This window comes from Macrotis lagotis, chromosome 1, assembly GCF_037893015.1.
Source record: "Macrotis lagotis isolate mMagLag1 chromosome 1, bilby.v1.9.chrom.fasta, whole genome shotgun sequence".
In the NCBI taxonomy this organism is placed as follows: domain Eukaryota; kingdom Metazoa; phylum Chordata; class Mammalia; order Peramelemorphia; family Peramelidae; genus Macrotis; species Macrotis lagotis.
The window spans coordinates 898,090,994-898,108,165 of record NC_133658.1 but is presented as its reverse complement, the minus strand read 5'-3'; the positions used below and the strand labels follow the sequence as shown (position 1 = coordinate 898,108,165).

Here is a 17,172-nt window from a genome sequence, read left to right as displayed (position 1 = left end):
CAAGTAACCTGGGTAGGTGGACTATTTAGTAGCAGTCACTTTTTTTTTGTTTTTTTTGCAAGGCAAATGGGGTTAAGTGCCTTGCCCAAGGCCACACAGCTAGGTAATTATTAAGTTTCTGAGACCGGATTTGAACCCAGGTACTCCTGACTCCAGGGCCAGTGCTTTATCCACTGCGCCACCTAGCTGCCCCTAGCAGTCACTCTTAAATCTAAATTCACTACTACCCTCAGCCAAGGTGCAGAAAGACCTGTCCCAAATCAACCCAAGTGATTGTTCTAGTCAAACTGCCATCACTCAGGCCTGCTGTGGTTTTGCAGGAATGAGTCCCAGTTAGCTGAGAGGATGTTCAATTTCTGTGTAAGGAATATATACATAATTCCCTTCATTTCAGACACTTTGGAGAATGCAGGAGCCCAGCTGGACAGAATGGAATCATGGAATCAGGAATCATGCCTCCCTCCATACACGCCAGTTGAAGCCAAGAAGAAGCATCTCATCACTCCTCCATAGCCTTCATTCTAACAGGTCCAGACTGGAAAAGGAAGCTCCTTCATGGGGCTCTTGCTGAGACGGACTGAGGAAGACAGGTCCCTCAGTAAATGGCATCCTACCAGAGCAAGTCAGGAGCCAGGCACACTGCTAATGCAGCCTTTGCATCCCTCCAAGTCATCAGGTCCGGCTTCTGCCCAGCAATGCCTTGAGGAGCAGGAATAGAAGGTACGAGGTCTCTCTTCTGCCAGCAGCCACCTCCATCAAGACAATTCTTCAACAAAGTTCACATCCAGATGGGGGTGGACAATATGCAAACACTAATGTTCAGAGATGGCAGCTCTCATAGTACCAAAACATGATCATGTTAGAATAAAGTAGCAGAGGGCCCAACTGGAGCTGATCAGGGTGGATGCTCTAAATTCTAGAAATATGTATGCACACACCCACACAGAGGGAAATCTCAGCCAGAGGACACTGGAGATGGACCTCTTATCCTCAAGCAGAGTCCTAAAGGCAGCCTGAAATCCAGGAGGGATTGAAAAGAAGGGTAGTAAATCCACCAGGTATGGGGTGGCCCCGGGGAAAAGAAGGAATCATCAGGCCAGTTATTACCATCCATGGGTCTTGGTAGCACCCCTAGAAAGCCTGTTAAGAGACCTGGACAAGGACATCTCACCAACATCTAAAGGCTTTAAATTCTGTGTTTTGGCCAGTTGATGGGTGACCTCCTGGTCTGATGGGAGCTCACACTCTTCCTTCCATTTAACTCTCTTCTCAGCCCTTGCAGTTGAGAATCAGCCAAGCCTCAGGCAGGCCCCCCCCCCAAACTTCAAATCCCCTCTGAAACTCACCATCTTCTGCTCACTCCCCCCCACCCACCCAAGGAGATGCACACACAGGAACTAAATACAAAATCAAATACTTTAATGAAATTAGGGAGCAGGGAAACAGCTCAGATATACCACTAAAACGGATACTGCTGGCTGTGTACTTGTTTCTTACATCTTCTGTTTTAACAAGCAAGCAGAATGACAAACTACGAATTCTTCAAAGTTTCAAATATCCTGAGTAGAGAGTTGTGTTTTTTTAAACCACATAAAATGCATATATATGAAACTTCTCTATTCATGAGCTGGTGTCCTGCACTCAGCATTGCACAGATAAAAATAGACTACTTTCAATACACAGATCTAAATACTTCACATTTTTAAATCAGAATTCTCTACACAAGTTTTCAGGTGACAGAATTCAAGTTCTGAATTTTCAGTATAATAGCTTTAACTTGTATTAAACACATGTTTATTTACAATGTGAATAAAGTGTAAGGGTACCTAGTAAGGCCATATTACCATATTGTACTGTTAAACACTGCAAAATATATACACAAGGACAACCTAATATAGGCAGAATTCTAAAAATCACTTTTCTTGGTTTAACGTAATTGAGTTTCAGTATGGGGGGAAAAAAGACAGCTTGTAGTTAGCACCGAGCTACACCAACAGTTTAATTAAATCACCATCAGTGCTCTCTTCCAGCACCCTCCTGAAGGGTTGGTTGTTCAGAGTTGGAGAGGAAGAGGTGGTCGTCCTCTACCAGTCTCCCAGAGGAGGCTGCAGCCGCCCATCTGTTTGTACTGGAGGACTGACACTTGGTACGGGGGACAGGCACCAGTGCCAACTTCAAGGATAGGCCCAGAGGCCCAACCAAGCTGTCTACCTGATTCTAGTTTCAATCTCATTACCACGTCCGTTAAATGACCATTTTCCTTGAAATTCATGCTCAACAAGGAACAAATAAAGCAGAGAGGATGGTCAAGCCAGTCCAGCCGCCGACTCACCAGGTGATGGAAAGGAAAGGAGTCAGAGCTCCATCTGCTTCTAGACCTCACCTCCGATGCCTGCTGTGTCCAGGGGGTTCTCGCTCATAGCGATGGCCAGTTCGCTCATAAGACCGAGAACGTTCCCGTCTCTGGTCTCTGTAGTAATGACTCTTCTTCTTGTATTTACCAGAAGCATCGGAGCGTTCCCTGGATCGGCTCCTAGAACGGGATGAGCTCCGGCTCCGAGATTTGCGGGGTTTCTGGGCTGCGTACTTATAGTCCTTTGATTTTTTGTAGTTCCTAATCTTAGAGCCCTTGTAAGAACCACCATGGTTGGCCTGTCTTGGAGGAGAATCGCTGCGGCTCCGGGAGCGGCTCTGGGACTTTGAACCACTGGACGTAGAACAGCTTTCACTTTTTCTAAAGAAAAACAGTCCCAAATGAAACATCAGCATTATGAAACTTACACTTCCCTTGAGGAAGCCAAAACTTACCCAACTTCCTGGCTCTTCACTTAGACGGAAGGCCAACAGAAAAAAAGCCAGACATACCTTCTCTTAGGAGATGCAGATCTGGACTGTGACCGTGAGTAGCTCTGATCTCGGCTTCCGCTGCGACTTCGACTTTCTCTGCCCTTTGGCAAACTGTGAAGGGAAAAAGGTCTCATTAGGTAGACTGAAGTGTCGGCCTCCCAAGGATTAACAGAATGTCCCACCCCAGTAGAAGGTCTTACCCATTCACTGGACTGTTGGATTTGGCCCTTTTGGCACCCTCCATTTTTCTTTTGGCATTCTTCATTGCTTGCACAGAAAGTGGGGAAGGTTTATTTCCTTTGCTTTCTTTGGGGGATTCTAACAAGACAAATTTAAGAAATTACATGAAATGACAATAAAGGATTCAGAGAGAACTTTAATATACAAACTGGAACTCCATCAATCATCCCCTCCCAACATCAGAACCCCAGCCTAAGACAAACATCACTCCTGTGAATCCAGAGCTGTTCTTCCCGAAGTCAAAGGAAACAATAGCTGAGGGGTAGAATGGGCACCAGTATTCCAAGGCCATTAGATTTCACCCAGACACAAAATATGGCACATGGGCCTCAACAGAGAACATCAAGTGGTTAATCCTGAGTCTCCCCAACATGGAAGTCTTTGACAAGAACTGAGTGCCTCACCTGCAAGCCCCTCACTCCCCCCCCCCCAAGGCTTCCTGATTGGCCTCTCCATCTGTCCCTTAACTTTCCACAGGATTCCTGAAGCTGACTTCTGACCAGTGGCTGCTTATGACCTCAAGAATAAAAGATAAATGGGTGACATTGAAAGCTTCATGAGAATGCTCTGATCTGCCTCTCTAGGCTGCCTCACTGCTTCTGATACCAGACATGCACTACCTGGCCTCCCAGCCTGCAAAGAACCACCTTCCCCCAAACTGGATTCACACTTGCCCTTCTCAAAACTCACTTCAAGCATCAAGTCCTACACAGAATCATTTTCCTGATGCTGGTCTACCATGTGTGAGGATACAAAGTGTCCTGAGGCTAGGGACTGTTCTTTTTTCTTTCTGTATTACTGCCCTAATGCTTGGGACTTCAGAAGTAATATCTAAATTCTGGATGATCAATCAACTGTTCTATAATCAAAGAGCAGTTTGGATAGATCCACTAAAAGGTCAGTGAACCAGGAGCTACAGCACTGTCCAAGAGCCAGGAGAAGACAAGATTTCAGAGGGCAGCTAGCTCTAGGGGAGGGGCTAATATTTTGTGAGGCACAGTCCCTTTCTCAGAAATGCTTTTGGATGCATAAAATACGTTGGATTACAAAGGAAACCAGACACCGAAGTATCATATTATCAGAAAACTGAAGTCCAGAATCTCTCTATGAGCCCCATATGTGACGCCCTTCCCGATACATCAGTGGAGTCACAAGAAGAGCAAACTTGACCAAAGGCTCACCTATTTTGGGGGCAGGGGAAAAGCCTGATGTGTTGTCTAAAATGGGAGTCCCATCAGCAAGCAGGCCTTTAGCTTGGGCTTTTGCTTCTTCAATGGCATGTTTTTTCTTTTCAACTTCACTTTCTAAATAGGATAGATCAACCTACAAAAAAACAGTACCAGCCCCACAAAGAGGCCAAGAAATAAAATACAATGGTCAAACATAATTAAGAAGGAAAACACCAAAGCAAAAAGTTAGTAGAAAAATAAACAAACCTTTTTGCGAGTATAGAGCAACAAAATTTTTAAGCAGATTTCTTGGATCTCTTCCTCAGATGCTCCAAACAATAGAAACCAATGGGGACGATTAGGAAGAGGAATCTAGAGAAAAAGGAACCCCACTTTCATTGCCAGGAATATATAAAATGGATGGAGACGCTGGATGGGTAGTATTTTGTTTACCAAAACCCAGCATTACCCTAGTAAAAATATTTTTTTATTTTTAGAAATCCCCTTTAGAAATAAACACTTTCAGCTGTCCACTGGTTTCCAAAATTACAAACTGAAAGGTTATTCATCAAATTATTTTAATTTTTCCAGGTGAATAAATTGTGCCATACAAAACAAGCTCATCTTCTGGAAACCACCACTATCCCACTCCCCTATTTTCCGTAAGATACTTCAAATACTGACCTCTAAAGTCCTAGCAGCAAGATAGATGCAAGCACAGGCAATGCTCTCGGGCTGGAATCTTACAAAAACATCTGTTCGAAGGCTATCATTCATATAGTTCCTAAAAATCAAACACAAAAGAATTGCAACTCCCCAGGGCACAGCTGAACATGTCTGCATTCACTATAAATCAATCCATTTCTAAGCATTCTACCTAAATCTGAGGGCTAGACAATCCTGTAAATCTGAAGAGTTAATGGAGGATCATTAGGATAGCTTCTTCTGAACATAGGGCAGGAGGGGACAGTAAAAAAAAAATTTTTTTTTTTTAAAGCTGACTTTGTCAGATAATACTGTTATGAAAGAGAACCAATTTTAACTTGACTTTTTCCTGCTAAGACTACTGGCCTGCTCTCATGCAAAAGCACAACGCTTTGGAAAGACAACGTCTACCATAGTGGTTAAAATATTCAAATAAAGGAATTATGCTCAATCTCCGTAGTGCAGAGAAGCATGCAAACTCAAGCCATCAGCTGAGCACTGGTCCCTTCTGGAGGTCTTCTGAGATAAGCCATCCTCTTCCCTGCAGTTCCTTTGCATCAGAAAAACGTTTGGGTTTTTTGGCTTGTTTGTTTGTTTTTCAACCTGTCCATTTCCCATGAAGGACTGATTCACAGCATCCGGAACAGAATCCATTTTGATGGAAAAAACGCCCTTGTGCATAATTCGGATATATGGGAACATCATGCAGAGGAAGGTTCAATACCCAAAGTGAAATCCTCTTCGCAGGTTTATCAAAGAATCGTTTCCAAATTGTCCCATTTCAACAAGGAGTCTTAAAATGAACATTCACAGAATCAGACAATAGCAATAAAATACTGAAAGTTCAGAGTCAGTAAGCACATTTAAAAACTATATTGCAATTTAAAAGTTATTAATCAAAGTACAAAAGGTTTGTATCTAAACAGAATATAAAAATATTAATTCACTAAATTGTCAACATACTGCTTCAGAGAAAGGCACTTAAAATTTAATCTACTAAAAATCAGAACTTGGGCATCTGGCTGTAGATCAAGTATGGTTAAAGTTGAGGGTTGACCCCAGGAGAACAACTTTTTTTTTAAAGTTATGATTTACAACTCCAAAGAGTTCTCAAAGCATAGCCATGGATTCCCTTATGTTCAACATCAATCATGGGCCAGACCATCATAACTGTGATCTCTCCCCATCATCTTTTCCTAAACCTAGGGCAGCATTAAGCATATACTGCCCACCCACAAGTTTCTAAGAATTACATTAAGCTGTTAAAATGGTAAATGAGGAAGGCACTCTTTAGCTGACTACAAAAGGTGTTGCTCTAAGCATCAATAAACAACAAAATAAAGTCACCATTAAACTGGGAAATCCCACACTACAAGGTAACTTGGTACATGTGATGATCAAATCAATAGCAGTTATTCCTTTTTTTTTTGCCAGTAAACAGATGATTTTAAACATTTTAGCTACAGTGATTTTCTTCTTTAATCAAAACAGCCACAAACAATAAACGTGCCCAATTCACTTCCCTTATATAATATTAAGTCCTAAAATACAAAATAATTAAGAACATTTAAAAAGTAGGATATTTGTAATTATTGCTGTACTTGAAATTTACAATGTTTAAAACTAAAGTATATCAAAGTTTAAAGGTGTGTACCTTTTACTAGACTCTAGTTGTTGCTGAAAAAGTGCAACTAAAACTTTTGACAATGTATGGCAGTCAAGACAAGCTGGACCACTACCAATCCGGATCCCAGTTAACCAATTTGTCACACTTTTGAACCCCACCCCCTCCACCCCTTCCAATTTTTCAAAGAAAAAGGTTGCACACCTTTAATATACAGGTACAGCAGCTTTAAAGTGACAAAATTTAAGTTAAGACAGTTATAAAAAATCTAATAAATACAATTGTCAAAGCACAACAAAAAAATGAACAAGAAAAAAAAGTCAAAGATAACCACAAGAAGCAGTCGGCCAGTTACTATACTATCGTATATACCACCTGTCTAGAGCCAGCCTTCTCTGGAGAGCCTGCATTGGATTGACTGAAGACGGCAGCTATCCCTGCACCAAAGCGCTTGGACAGCAGAGGAGAAGTCTTAGTCACTTACCCTCAGAGGCTACCCTTTGATTAAAAGAGTACAGAAAAGAAAAGTCAAAATAGGTTCTCCATCAAACAAGTAATAGCACCAGACAGTTCAGTCAGCAGAAATATGACCCTTAATAGATTTAACTCCATGAAAAAAAAACAAAACCACAAAACACAAAAAACCTACACACACTAAACTGTCAAATCAAAATTTGTTTCAAGCATACCCATTACTAAAAATCAACACCTGGAATTTTAGGAAATTCTGCCATCCCTCTCCTTCCTCCCACAGGGTTTTATTAGAGAAGCAGACAGGAAAAGTTTTGTCATAGATGTTAAGCCACTACCCTGGGTCTCCTTAGTGTCTCTGATATCCCTGCACTATGTCCAGTGCTCCAAGTCAATTGGGGGTGGGGGGGGTTACTAAGGACTTCCTTATGTACTTTGCCTAAAGGAAAGACCAGTTGAACCCTTTCACTCAGAGGAAGGGAAAGCAATGGAAGATGGGGAGAAAACAGGGAGGGGGGGGGGAGATATACACTACCTTACCATTAAGACAGTGCCTGAAATTTTAAGAAGCTGATCGAAATCTATACAGCAGACTGGGGCACTTCAGACAACTGTGGAGCCCACAACAAAGTCATGGGATAGACTACCCACTGCCCAAAGTGCCTCAAACCAACATATTTCTGCCACTGCCCTTGCTGGTCTCTTAAAACAAAAAAAATCAACTTACCATGATGTCTGGACCAGGTGTTGATTACGTTCACATTCTAACACCTGAAGGTACATAACGATTATCTGGAAGATATGGGTCATTCAGTTATTACCAAGAATCTTTAAATCCAAGAATTTAGTTTATAGGGTTAACCATGCAGCAAATGAGATCATCATGCTAGATTTTCAAGGAGTGGCCTCATGATGGTATATCCAGACAGATAGAAAGCCTTGTTGGATGCTGAGCATTTGCTGAATGATACACACTCCCTGCTTTGCAGTGCACCAGGATGGCTCAAGTTGGGGTGAAGCTGAACCCTACTAAGCATGCTTCACTTCCACATTTAAGCAATTCTAATCAAATTTCTGCTCTCAATTTCTTAACATCTCCAATGTTATTTTGCACAGTAACAGTAAGAACTACCTCCAGTGAAAATCAACAGGCATTTTTTAAAAATCTAAAACCAGTAGATCTAGGTAAGGAATACTACAATTATCAAGGTTAAATGTCTAATCTGAGCCATGTTTAATCACAGGAGGAAAAAAATTCTCCCATCATTGAGGGTAGAAGAATACTCAAGCGGATGAGCCATGCTCCTGTAGCTGACACAATTGGATTTACTCCACTATTAGAGAAAAGGGCTCTTGAACTCTGGCAATTCAAGGCAGGGGAAAAAAAAAGAGGATCACTAAATCAGTTTTAGAAAATCCGCAGCAATGACAACAAAGGAGGATAAACAAAAATGCTTTTAACTTCACAGAAGTTAGTGTCCATTTTTCAGTAGAGCCCTTAGTGTCCATTTTTCAGTAGAGCCATCTATTTGGTAATCTTTAGAAATCTAGAATTACTATGCTATTGCTACTAGAAACTGGAAAACCTAATCAAACCACCTCTACTGTGTCTTCATTCATTGGTGAGAGGACAAATGTGATTTATTTCTTAGCTAAATGTCACAAAGTAGATCATGAGTTGCTGATTCAAATAGAGTCTAATGGGAACATGGACTGTTCCAGGAACCTCTTCCATTGCAAGTAAATATACCAACCTTATGAGGGTGCTTTACATGGACACAGAACCCCAACTCTTTCAAAACTCTTCTCTCAGCCTTTATAATTTGGTTCTTCAAATTAACATAATCTTGATCCAAGAGCAGAGGTACAGGTTTCCTACAATAAATCCCCCAGAGTCAAATGGAAAAATTAAAACCACCATTGGGCATATCTAAAATATATATAGAATAGGTAGATGGCATCATATATTTATACTGCAATCATATCCAGGACACAATGTCAGATTAATCTCTTTTCCCCTAAGAATATAAACAACTCTCTTTCATCCCTTATTGTTTAACATAACCTCTCATTCTTATTGGTTTTCCTCTTCCTTGCATATACCAACAAATCAGGTTGTAATTTCAATAGTTTGGGCACAAAGACACTGAGAAATGTTGGCTGATTTAACTTGTGTCACTAATAACCTAACAGCATGAGAACTTCTGAAATGTTCAGTGAATGGAAGACAGATAATCTGCATCAATTAATGAATTTACTACATTCTGAAAAGGGTTTTCATCCACCTAAAGATCACAAAGTACTTAGCTAAGAATATCAGACTATCTTTTCAACTAGTCACAAGATATAGTTCCCCAAAAGTCAAAGGAGATGTCAAGGGAAACAAAACCCAACAAATATGGTTTAGTTTAACAATTACATTGTCGCCAAAGTATATTATCTGGGTTCAAATCCCTACTTTACTCTGCCTGACCTTGTGCAAGCCCTCTTCATCTCTATGGACATATTGGGACATATGACTCCAGATGACCTCTAAAGCCCATCTAATTTTATAAAACTAGGGTTCTAATGAGTATACTCAAAAAAATACCAAGGATACTTACTTTTTCTCCCTCAAATGCCGAAGTCGATGAAACACATTAATTACGTCCCTTATCCGTCTTGGAGCCTCTTCTATTTTGGAGGCCAGATGAACACAGGCCATTGATACATGCTGAAATATAAGTATTGCAACATACTGATGTTTTGCTCAAATCTGGAACTGTGTTCGCCTCCATCAGCTTAAGGAGGGCTAATAAGAGAAAATGGCAGGTAAATACAAGTAACAGAACAACCTGTAAGATAAGCAGCGCTTTACAACTTACATGGCTTATCAAACATAATGAAGCAAAAATAATTAATAATTGAAGACACCTTGTAATTAAGACCAAAAAAAAAAAAAGCAAAGGGTGTAGTTAAGCTTCAAAAACTAAAAATCTGATGTGTTTAGGTTGAAATAGAAATAAGTAAGGGTTTGGGAAAGGTTCAACTTACTTCCATGGAATGCTTCACAAAGGATTTGGTATAAAAGAATCGCTGAAACAACACCTGCCCTGTAGCCATGGCCACCTAGAAAGGCAAAAGAAATGAAGATTTTATTTTTCAAAGTACTGTTCAGGATTTGCCAAATCAACTCAGTTTAAAAAAAAAGATTGGATCTCAAATGAGAGACTGTATTCAAGAGGTTAGAAAAGCTTTAGGCTTTTCCTGCCCATGTAAGTGATCTACTACTACTTCTCAACAATCAGAATGCAACAAATGCCTCAAAACAGGTAGACAAAGAAACAAATCCTATTGCTAAATAGCCTTGTGCTAAAATATATAGTTCCAAGGCTGTACAAGAAAAAGCCCTGTGAGTAAATTCCAGCAAAACATGAAAACAGAAATCTTAAACCTGGGGTGAATACAGAAAGGAAAGCAACAAGCTGGGAGGGGGAGGTGGCAAAGGAGGAAGGCACTTGAGCAATCCTCCATGGGTCCACTTGCACAATACTGGCAGCTGAGGACAGCTGGGGACAGCTGGGGAAAACCCATTATTATTCATGACTAAGGGCCTGGTTTTAGTTTTGTTTTCCTATATCCAGAGTTTCTAGGCCCCCATATTGCTCAGGAAGTCATCTACACTGAACAAGCTACACCCTCCTTGAAAAAGGGTCTCCAGCAGTATTTCTCAGAATCTCAGCCTAACCACAGTTAAGATGGTTTCTGTTTGTTATGGTGGCTTTCAAAACGGCCGATTTTCTCCAGGTATTAAAAATGAATTCATCAGCCAATAGAACCAAAGATCCTTTAGTGTGTTACCAGGGCCCCTAAGAAACCGTCACATTAGCATAGTGCTTGTGAAAAAGACTTCTCCTGGGGAGACAGACACCACAGAAGCCCTCCTGGTGCTCTCCCTCCTTTCACCCAGTCTCGCCCTCAGTTTTTTGTTGGCCTCATTTCTTTCTTTTTGAGTCTGCTGTCAACTTTCTCAGGGCCCTCATTAAGTGTTCCCCCTCTTTTTGGGGGGGGCCGTTCTGGGTTCAGGCACTCAGACAAGGGGGGAGCTCTAAGGTCACCCCGTGCCAACCGGTTACTTTACACCAGAGTAAACTGAGGCTCATAAAGAGATCAGTGGAGACCACAGAAAACTCCTGTGCCCCCCCCATAAAGGCCGCGCAGCTCGGAGAGGAGGCGCCCTCCCCCCGCCCCCCGGGCCCCGCGCCCGGCTTTGTCCCGGGCGGCGCCGGGAACAAAGGAGCGGGCCGGCCGCCTCGCTCCCCTCCCCCCGCTCCCGCGCCTGCGCGCTGGCGGCCGGGCGCGGCGGCGGTTACCTCAGCCTCGGCCCCCCCCCCCCGCCGCGGCCCCCCCGCGCCCCTCCCCCGCCGGGCCCCGTCCGGACCTGCGGCAGGCGCAGCAGGATGCCGGCCGCCTGGATCAGCTCGCAGCCCACGACGCGCAGGCCGGTCTCGGTGTCGGGGTCCAGGCCGCTCGACATGGAGGGCGTGAAGCGCAGCTTGTCGTCGGGGAGCAGGCAGTTCTCCAGCGTGATGAGCACGCCCGAGTAGAGCCGATCCCCGATCAGCACGCCCGGGCCCGAGCCGCCCGGCCCCGCCGCCGCCGCCGCCGCCGCCGCCGCCCCGCCGGCCCCGCCGCCCGAGCCCGAGCCCGAGCCGGCCGCCGACGCCGCTCCGCCGGCCCCGGCGCCCGCCGCGGCCGCCGCCACGGCCGGGGCTCCCGCAGCTGCCGCCGCCGCCGCCATCTTGAGTCTTCTTCGTGCTTCTGGCCCCCGCCCGGCGGCGCCTCCCTGCGCCCGCCCGCCCCCGAGGACTCCATTGGCCCCCGCCGCTCGGCCCCCGCCGCCTCTGCGCGTCGCGATTGGCTGCGGCGCGCGTCACTCGGGCCGCTCTCTCTGACTCACAGGCCGGGAATTCGGCGCGGGCGGGGAAAGGGGGGCACGTTACCCGGCGCGCATTGCGGCGCCTCCGCCTACAGTCCCCCCCCTCCTCCCTCCGCCGCCGTCTCCCGGCATGCCCCGCCCGGGCCAGCTGTCCGTCAAGGCCTGGAGGCGCCCCCCTGATGGCGGACCCCGGGCTGGAGAGCCCCGAGCCGCGGCCTTTGTCCCCTCCCGCCGGGGATGCGATCGGGACCGCGACACGTCACCGCACCGGCGGCCCCGGGCCTCCTCTGCCCCCCGGGCCAGCCACCGGACAATCACCCGCGACACGTGGAGTAAATGGTCCGGGGCCAATAAGCACCAATTAAAGACCGCCTGGCCCCGCCCCCAACCCCGCCTCACCCCATTCTTCACAGGGAAACTGAGGCAGCCCGCCAGCTACCCGGCGGCGTCCTAAGGGCCTGGCACGAAGGGCTCTTAAACCCGAGGACTGTGGATTTTGTCTAACATGTTGGTAACTATTTCAATCTAATTGGCTTCCCTCAGAGGAGGGGCTCCTCTGCGAGTTTGGGCCTTAAAGATGATAGATTAAAGGTGTTAACCTTGAGAGCTTGTCCTCGCCCTTAAGGGCAAAACACACGCGTTTATTCGCATTGCTCTAAGCTTCCAGATTGCTCAGGGCTTGCTGTGTAGACAGCCAGGCCGCCAAAGCTGCGGCCTAGGACCGCAGGGCTTGCACTATCCAAAGGCAGGACAGGAAAAGATAAGGTGGCTCGTCCTCCCCCTAGGATGGGGCTGAAGGTCGGGCACACCGGCGCCAGGAGGTGGCACCTGCCAGGCTGGGAGGGGTGGCTCCACCCAGCCCCAGGATGCTGGGCACTGCCCAGCCTGCCCAGACCTCCAGAAACGTCAGTCTTCCTCTTGGGGATGTCAGGACCTTTGATACATTGAAATTAGTTATTGGAGGTTGAGACTTTGTAACCTCTGTGTTCTAAAAATTAAAACCATGCGGCTGCTAGGTGCTGCAGTGGATAGAGCAACGGCCCTGGCGTCAGGAAGACCTAAGTTCAAATGCAGACTCAGACACTTAATAATTACCTGGCTGTGTGGCCTTGGGCAAGCCACTTAATCCCATTGCATTAAATAAAAAAAAAAATTTAAAGCATAAAACAAAATGAAAAACATGATTCTGGGAAGAGTAGTTCTATAGACATCACCAGACCACCAAAAGAATTCATGACAAGTTATGAAACCTCTGAGATCTCTTCCAGCTCAGGGTCCAGGATGAGATGACCCTCGCAGGCACCCAGTCTCAAAACCCCAGATTCTCCCCACATCCCATAGCTGTTGAATCTCCTAATTCTGACCGCCACACTTCATGTGTCTCTTGTGGATCTGAGAGGTCAACACCCTAATTAGAAACTCAACTAGAGGCAGCTAGGTGTCCAAGTGGATAAAGCACAGGCCCTGGAGTCAGGAGTACCTGGGTTCAAATCTGGTCTCAGACACTTAATAATTACCTAGCTGTGTGGCCTTGGGCAAGCCACTTAGCCCTCTTTGCCTTGCAAAAACCTAAAAAAAAAAACAAAAAAAAACTCAACTATAATGTCATATGAAAGGAGAGAAAGCACTCCCCTTGGTAAGGATGGAAGAGGTCCTGGTGGCCTTTATAACACATATACAGTTAAGGCATTGCCACCTACTCTGTGGCATCTATGTTTTAAAGAAAAAAAACTCAACTATGGGGACTGTACTAACATCTCCTAATTGATCTCCCTGCCTCCAGTCCCTCCCCTCTCCAATCCTACTGCTTTAAAATCATATTCCTAAAAACCAGGTCTGAATCCATCAGTTCTCTGTACATGGAAATTCCAATGAGACATATGTAAAGTGAGCTTTTGGTGTCTAAATGCAGATTCTAAACCTTTTCTTTTTCTCTAGAAAGATTTCTCTGGTCAACATACTCGTTTCCAGACATCTCCAGAATGTACTAGATTTTAACTTTGATAAACCTGTTTCCTTCTCTGTAAAGTATGGATAAGGATAGTGCCTCCCCCTTCCCACCCCATGGTTGTGAGGCATAAAATCCAAGAAGGGGTAATTCCACACACTACCCAAAATTAAATGGAAATGCCAAAGATGAGAAAACTCATTGTTCCAAGGGATGTGGGTAAATGGGTTGCAATGATGTGTGAGATGCTCCCTCCATTGTGGGAAACATTAGGAAAACAAGAAGTCACTAAATTGCTCTTATTCCTTGACCCTTTATTAGGATGGATTGCTGGAAATTACAAAAATGATTCACTGTACTTTTTTTTTAGGGTTTTTTTTTTGCAAGGCAAATGGGGTTAACTGGCTTGCCCAAGGCCACACAGCTAGGTAATTATTAAGTGTCTGAGACCGGATTTGAACCCAGGTACTCCTGACTCCAGGGTCAGTGCTCTATCCACTACGCCACCTAACCACCCCTCACTGCACTTTTAAAAATTAATTTTTAATTAATGCCTTTTGTTTTTTATATCACAATCATAATGAAAGGACTTCAACCTCCTCCAAAACTGAACAATTCTTTTGTAGGAAAGGGGCAGGGAATATGCATTTATTTAAAAGCCAAGACTTGTGTTGTGCTTTACAAATATCATCTCATTTCATCTTTACAATAACCCTAAAAGGTAGATGCTATCCTTTTACTCCTTTTATAGATGGGGAAAATGAGGCAAACAGAGGTTATATGATTTATCCAGAGTCACACAGGAAGTACAAGGCTGTTCTGCTTGAAACATGTAGAGGCTTTGGGGAAAAGCATGAGATCAGAGAGAGAAAAACCAAAGGAACCAGAGGGTCATTTCTGAAGGAGTACTCTAAGAAGTGGAGCAAGCTTCCAAGGTAAACTAGTTCAGAGGTAAAGCAAGCTTCTAGGGTGAACCTTCCTTAAAAATTCATCCTCACATCTTTCCATTTAAGCTTCAAAACCTTTAAGGTTTGGGGGAAGAGGCACTATTCTTATATGTATATTTTTTTGTAGAGAAGAAAACTCAGGCTCATCAAAGTTAAAATTCAGTATTCTGGAAACAAATCTGGAAAGAATATGTAGACTAGAAAAAAAATCTTTCTGAAGGAACTGAAAAGGTTTAGAATCTGCATCCAGGGGCGGCTAGGTGATGCAGTGGATAAAGCACTGGCCCTGGAGTCAGGAGTACCTGGGTTCAAATCCGGTCTCAGACACTTAATAATTACCTAGCTGTGTGGTCTTGGGCAAGCCACTTAGCCCCATTTGCCTTGCAAAAAACCTAAAAAAAAAAATCTGCATACATACTTGTAAGAAATAGGGAGAATCTGGACAGAAATGAGCAGACTTGGAGGGATACAATCAGAGCTAAAAAGGTCTTATGAGTTTTGACTGTGTCTTCTGAAAAGAGCAACAAAGCTTCAGTCATTGACAATGGAGGGTACTGTTACTGATTTATTTAGAGTGAAAACAACATTGTTTTCTTTAACAAAGGGCAAACCTCTAGTCTAAGATTGAAGACTTAAAGGCATGGACTTCTAGGTTGAATTGTTTGGGAGAGCCACTGGTCAGTGTTGGGGAAGATCTAATAGTGAATTTATTGGGGTGTTTTGTATCTAAAAATTTATTCATTAGAAGTATAAGTCCATAATAAATGCTTATTGTCTCAACTGCACACAGTAAACACCCAATCAATCTTGCAGAATCAAATTCGTGAAGCTGAGGGACCGTTGATAGGATCCTAGACTAACATCCAAAGCTGGATCTCAGAGGCTAGCCAAGTCTAAGCATCTTCTTTTACAGATGAGGCTTGGATAGAGGAAGGGATTTGCCTAAGGTGAGCTGTCTTTTTGGAAAATTCTTATAAACTATACTGAGCAACAGAAAATCCAATGTCTAATAGCATTTTTACTGTATATGGTAAATATATATATATATATATATATATATATATATACATATACATATATATATTTACTGTGTCTATATGTAAGCTGGAGAGGTGACTTAGATGCTATAAATTTCATTTTGAGCCTCACAACCCCCTGATATAAGGGACTATTAAGTATTCATCATTTTCCCCATTTTACATATGAGTAAGTAAACTGGAATCCAGAAATTTGATTTTCCCATAATCACACAGATTCAAACCCAGAGCTCTATTGGGTCCAGAGTTCTCTTGGAGTCCAGCTCTTTTAAGAGGCAATGACTCATGATGAAAAAGGGTAAAAGCATCACTTGTACAAAAATATTCATAGCAGCCCTGTTTGTGGTGGCAAAGAATTGGAAATCAAGTAAATGTCCTTCAATTGGGGAATGGCTTAGCAAACTGTGGTCTATGTATGTCATGGAACACTATTGTTCTATTAGAAACCAGGAAGGATGGGAATTCAGGGAAGCCTGGAGGGATTTGCATGGACTGATGCTGAGTGAGATGAGCAGAACCAGAAAAACACTGTACACACTAACAGCAACATGGGGGCAATGATTAACCTTGATGGACTTTCTCATTCCATCAGTGAAACACCAGGGACAATTTGGGCCTGTCTACAATGAGAATACCATCTGTATCCAGAGAAAGAATTGTGAAGTTTGAACAAAGACCAAGGACAATTACCTTAAATTTAGAAAAAGCCTGGTATCTTATTGTCTGATCTTGCTATATCTCTTATACTTGATGTTTCTTCCTTAAGGATATGATTTCTCTCATAACACTCAACTTGTATCAATATATACCATGGAAACAATGTAAAGACTGATAAATTGCCTTCTGTGGGGGGGTGGGGGAGGGAAGTAAGATTAGGGGAAAAACTGTAAAACTCAAAATAAATAAAATCTTTAAAAAAAAAGAGGCAATGACTCACAGGGAGGTTAGGTGGTACAGTGGATGGAGCACTGGCCCCGGAGTCAAGAACTGAGTTTAAATCCAGCCTCAAAAACAATACTGTGTGTCCCTGGGCAAGTCATTTAATCATGACTGCCTTAAAAAAAATGAAGCAACGATTCTCCAGAGAATCCAAACATACATTAAATCTATAAACTCCAACTTAGACTTTTAAGGGGTTCAAGCAGGAAGCACTTGAGGGCAGGGAGATTTGTCTTGTTTCTTGTGTTATGTACAGTGGCTGCCAGAGTAATTGCTGAATATAGGCTGTTGCAGTGAACTGAAAAACTGAATTTCCTATTTTTTCAA

General features: G+C 43.7%; 1 protein-coding gene, 1 long non-coding RNA gene and 1 pseudogene across 6 annotated transcripts; 2 read left to right on the top strand and 1 right to left on the bottom strand.

Annotated features, from left to right (window-relative positions):
• Positions 1-1,398: 1,398 nt before the first annotated feature.
• CCNL2 (cyclin L2) lies at positions 1,399-11,836 on the bottom strand. Of its 5 annotated transcripts, XM_074218742.1 has the most exons (11): positions 11,477-11,836; positions 10,090-10,164; positions 9,660-9,769; positions 8,811-8,931; positions 7,784-7,848; positions 4,941-5,040; positions 4,524-4,628; positions 4,269-4,410; positions 3,048-3,165; positions 2,866-2,958; positions 1,399-2,734 (listed from the first exon to the last, which is right to left on the bottom strand). In XM_074218742.1, exons 1-11 carry the CDS (start codon positions 11,834-11,836, stop codon positions 2,380-2,382), a joined length of 1,644 nt encoding a protein of 547 aa, XP_074074843.1. In that variant the 3' UTR covers positions 1,399-2,379. The 5 variants fall into 5 exon arrangements, with proteins under 5 accessions (XP_074074843.1, XP_074074844.1, XP_074074846.1 ...); XM_074218743.1 differs by lacking the exon at positions 11,477-11,836 and having other exon boundaries at positions 9,660-9,847; XM_074218745.1 differs by lacking the exons at positions 7,784-7,848; positions 8,811-8,931; positions 9,660-9,769; positions 10,090-10,164; positions 11,477-11,836 and adding an exon at positions 6,961-7,077.
• LOC141509310 (uncharacterized) lies at positions 11,775-16,727 on the top strand. The gene is made up of 3 exons (XR_012474639.1): positions 11,775-12,481; positions 14,674-14,857; positions 15,683-16,727. It is a non-coding gene; the product is annotated as an uncharacterized LOC141509310 (long non-coding RNA).
• LOC141510755 (U6atac minor spliceosomal RNA) lies at positions 13,577-13,694 on the top strand (annotated as a pseudogene).
• Positions 16,728-17,172: the final 445 nt, after the last annotated feature.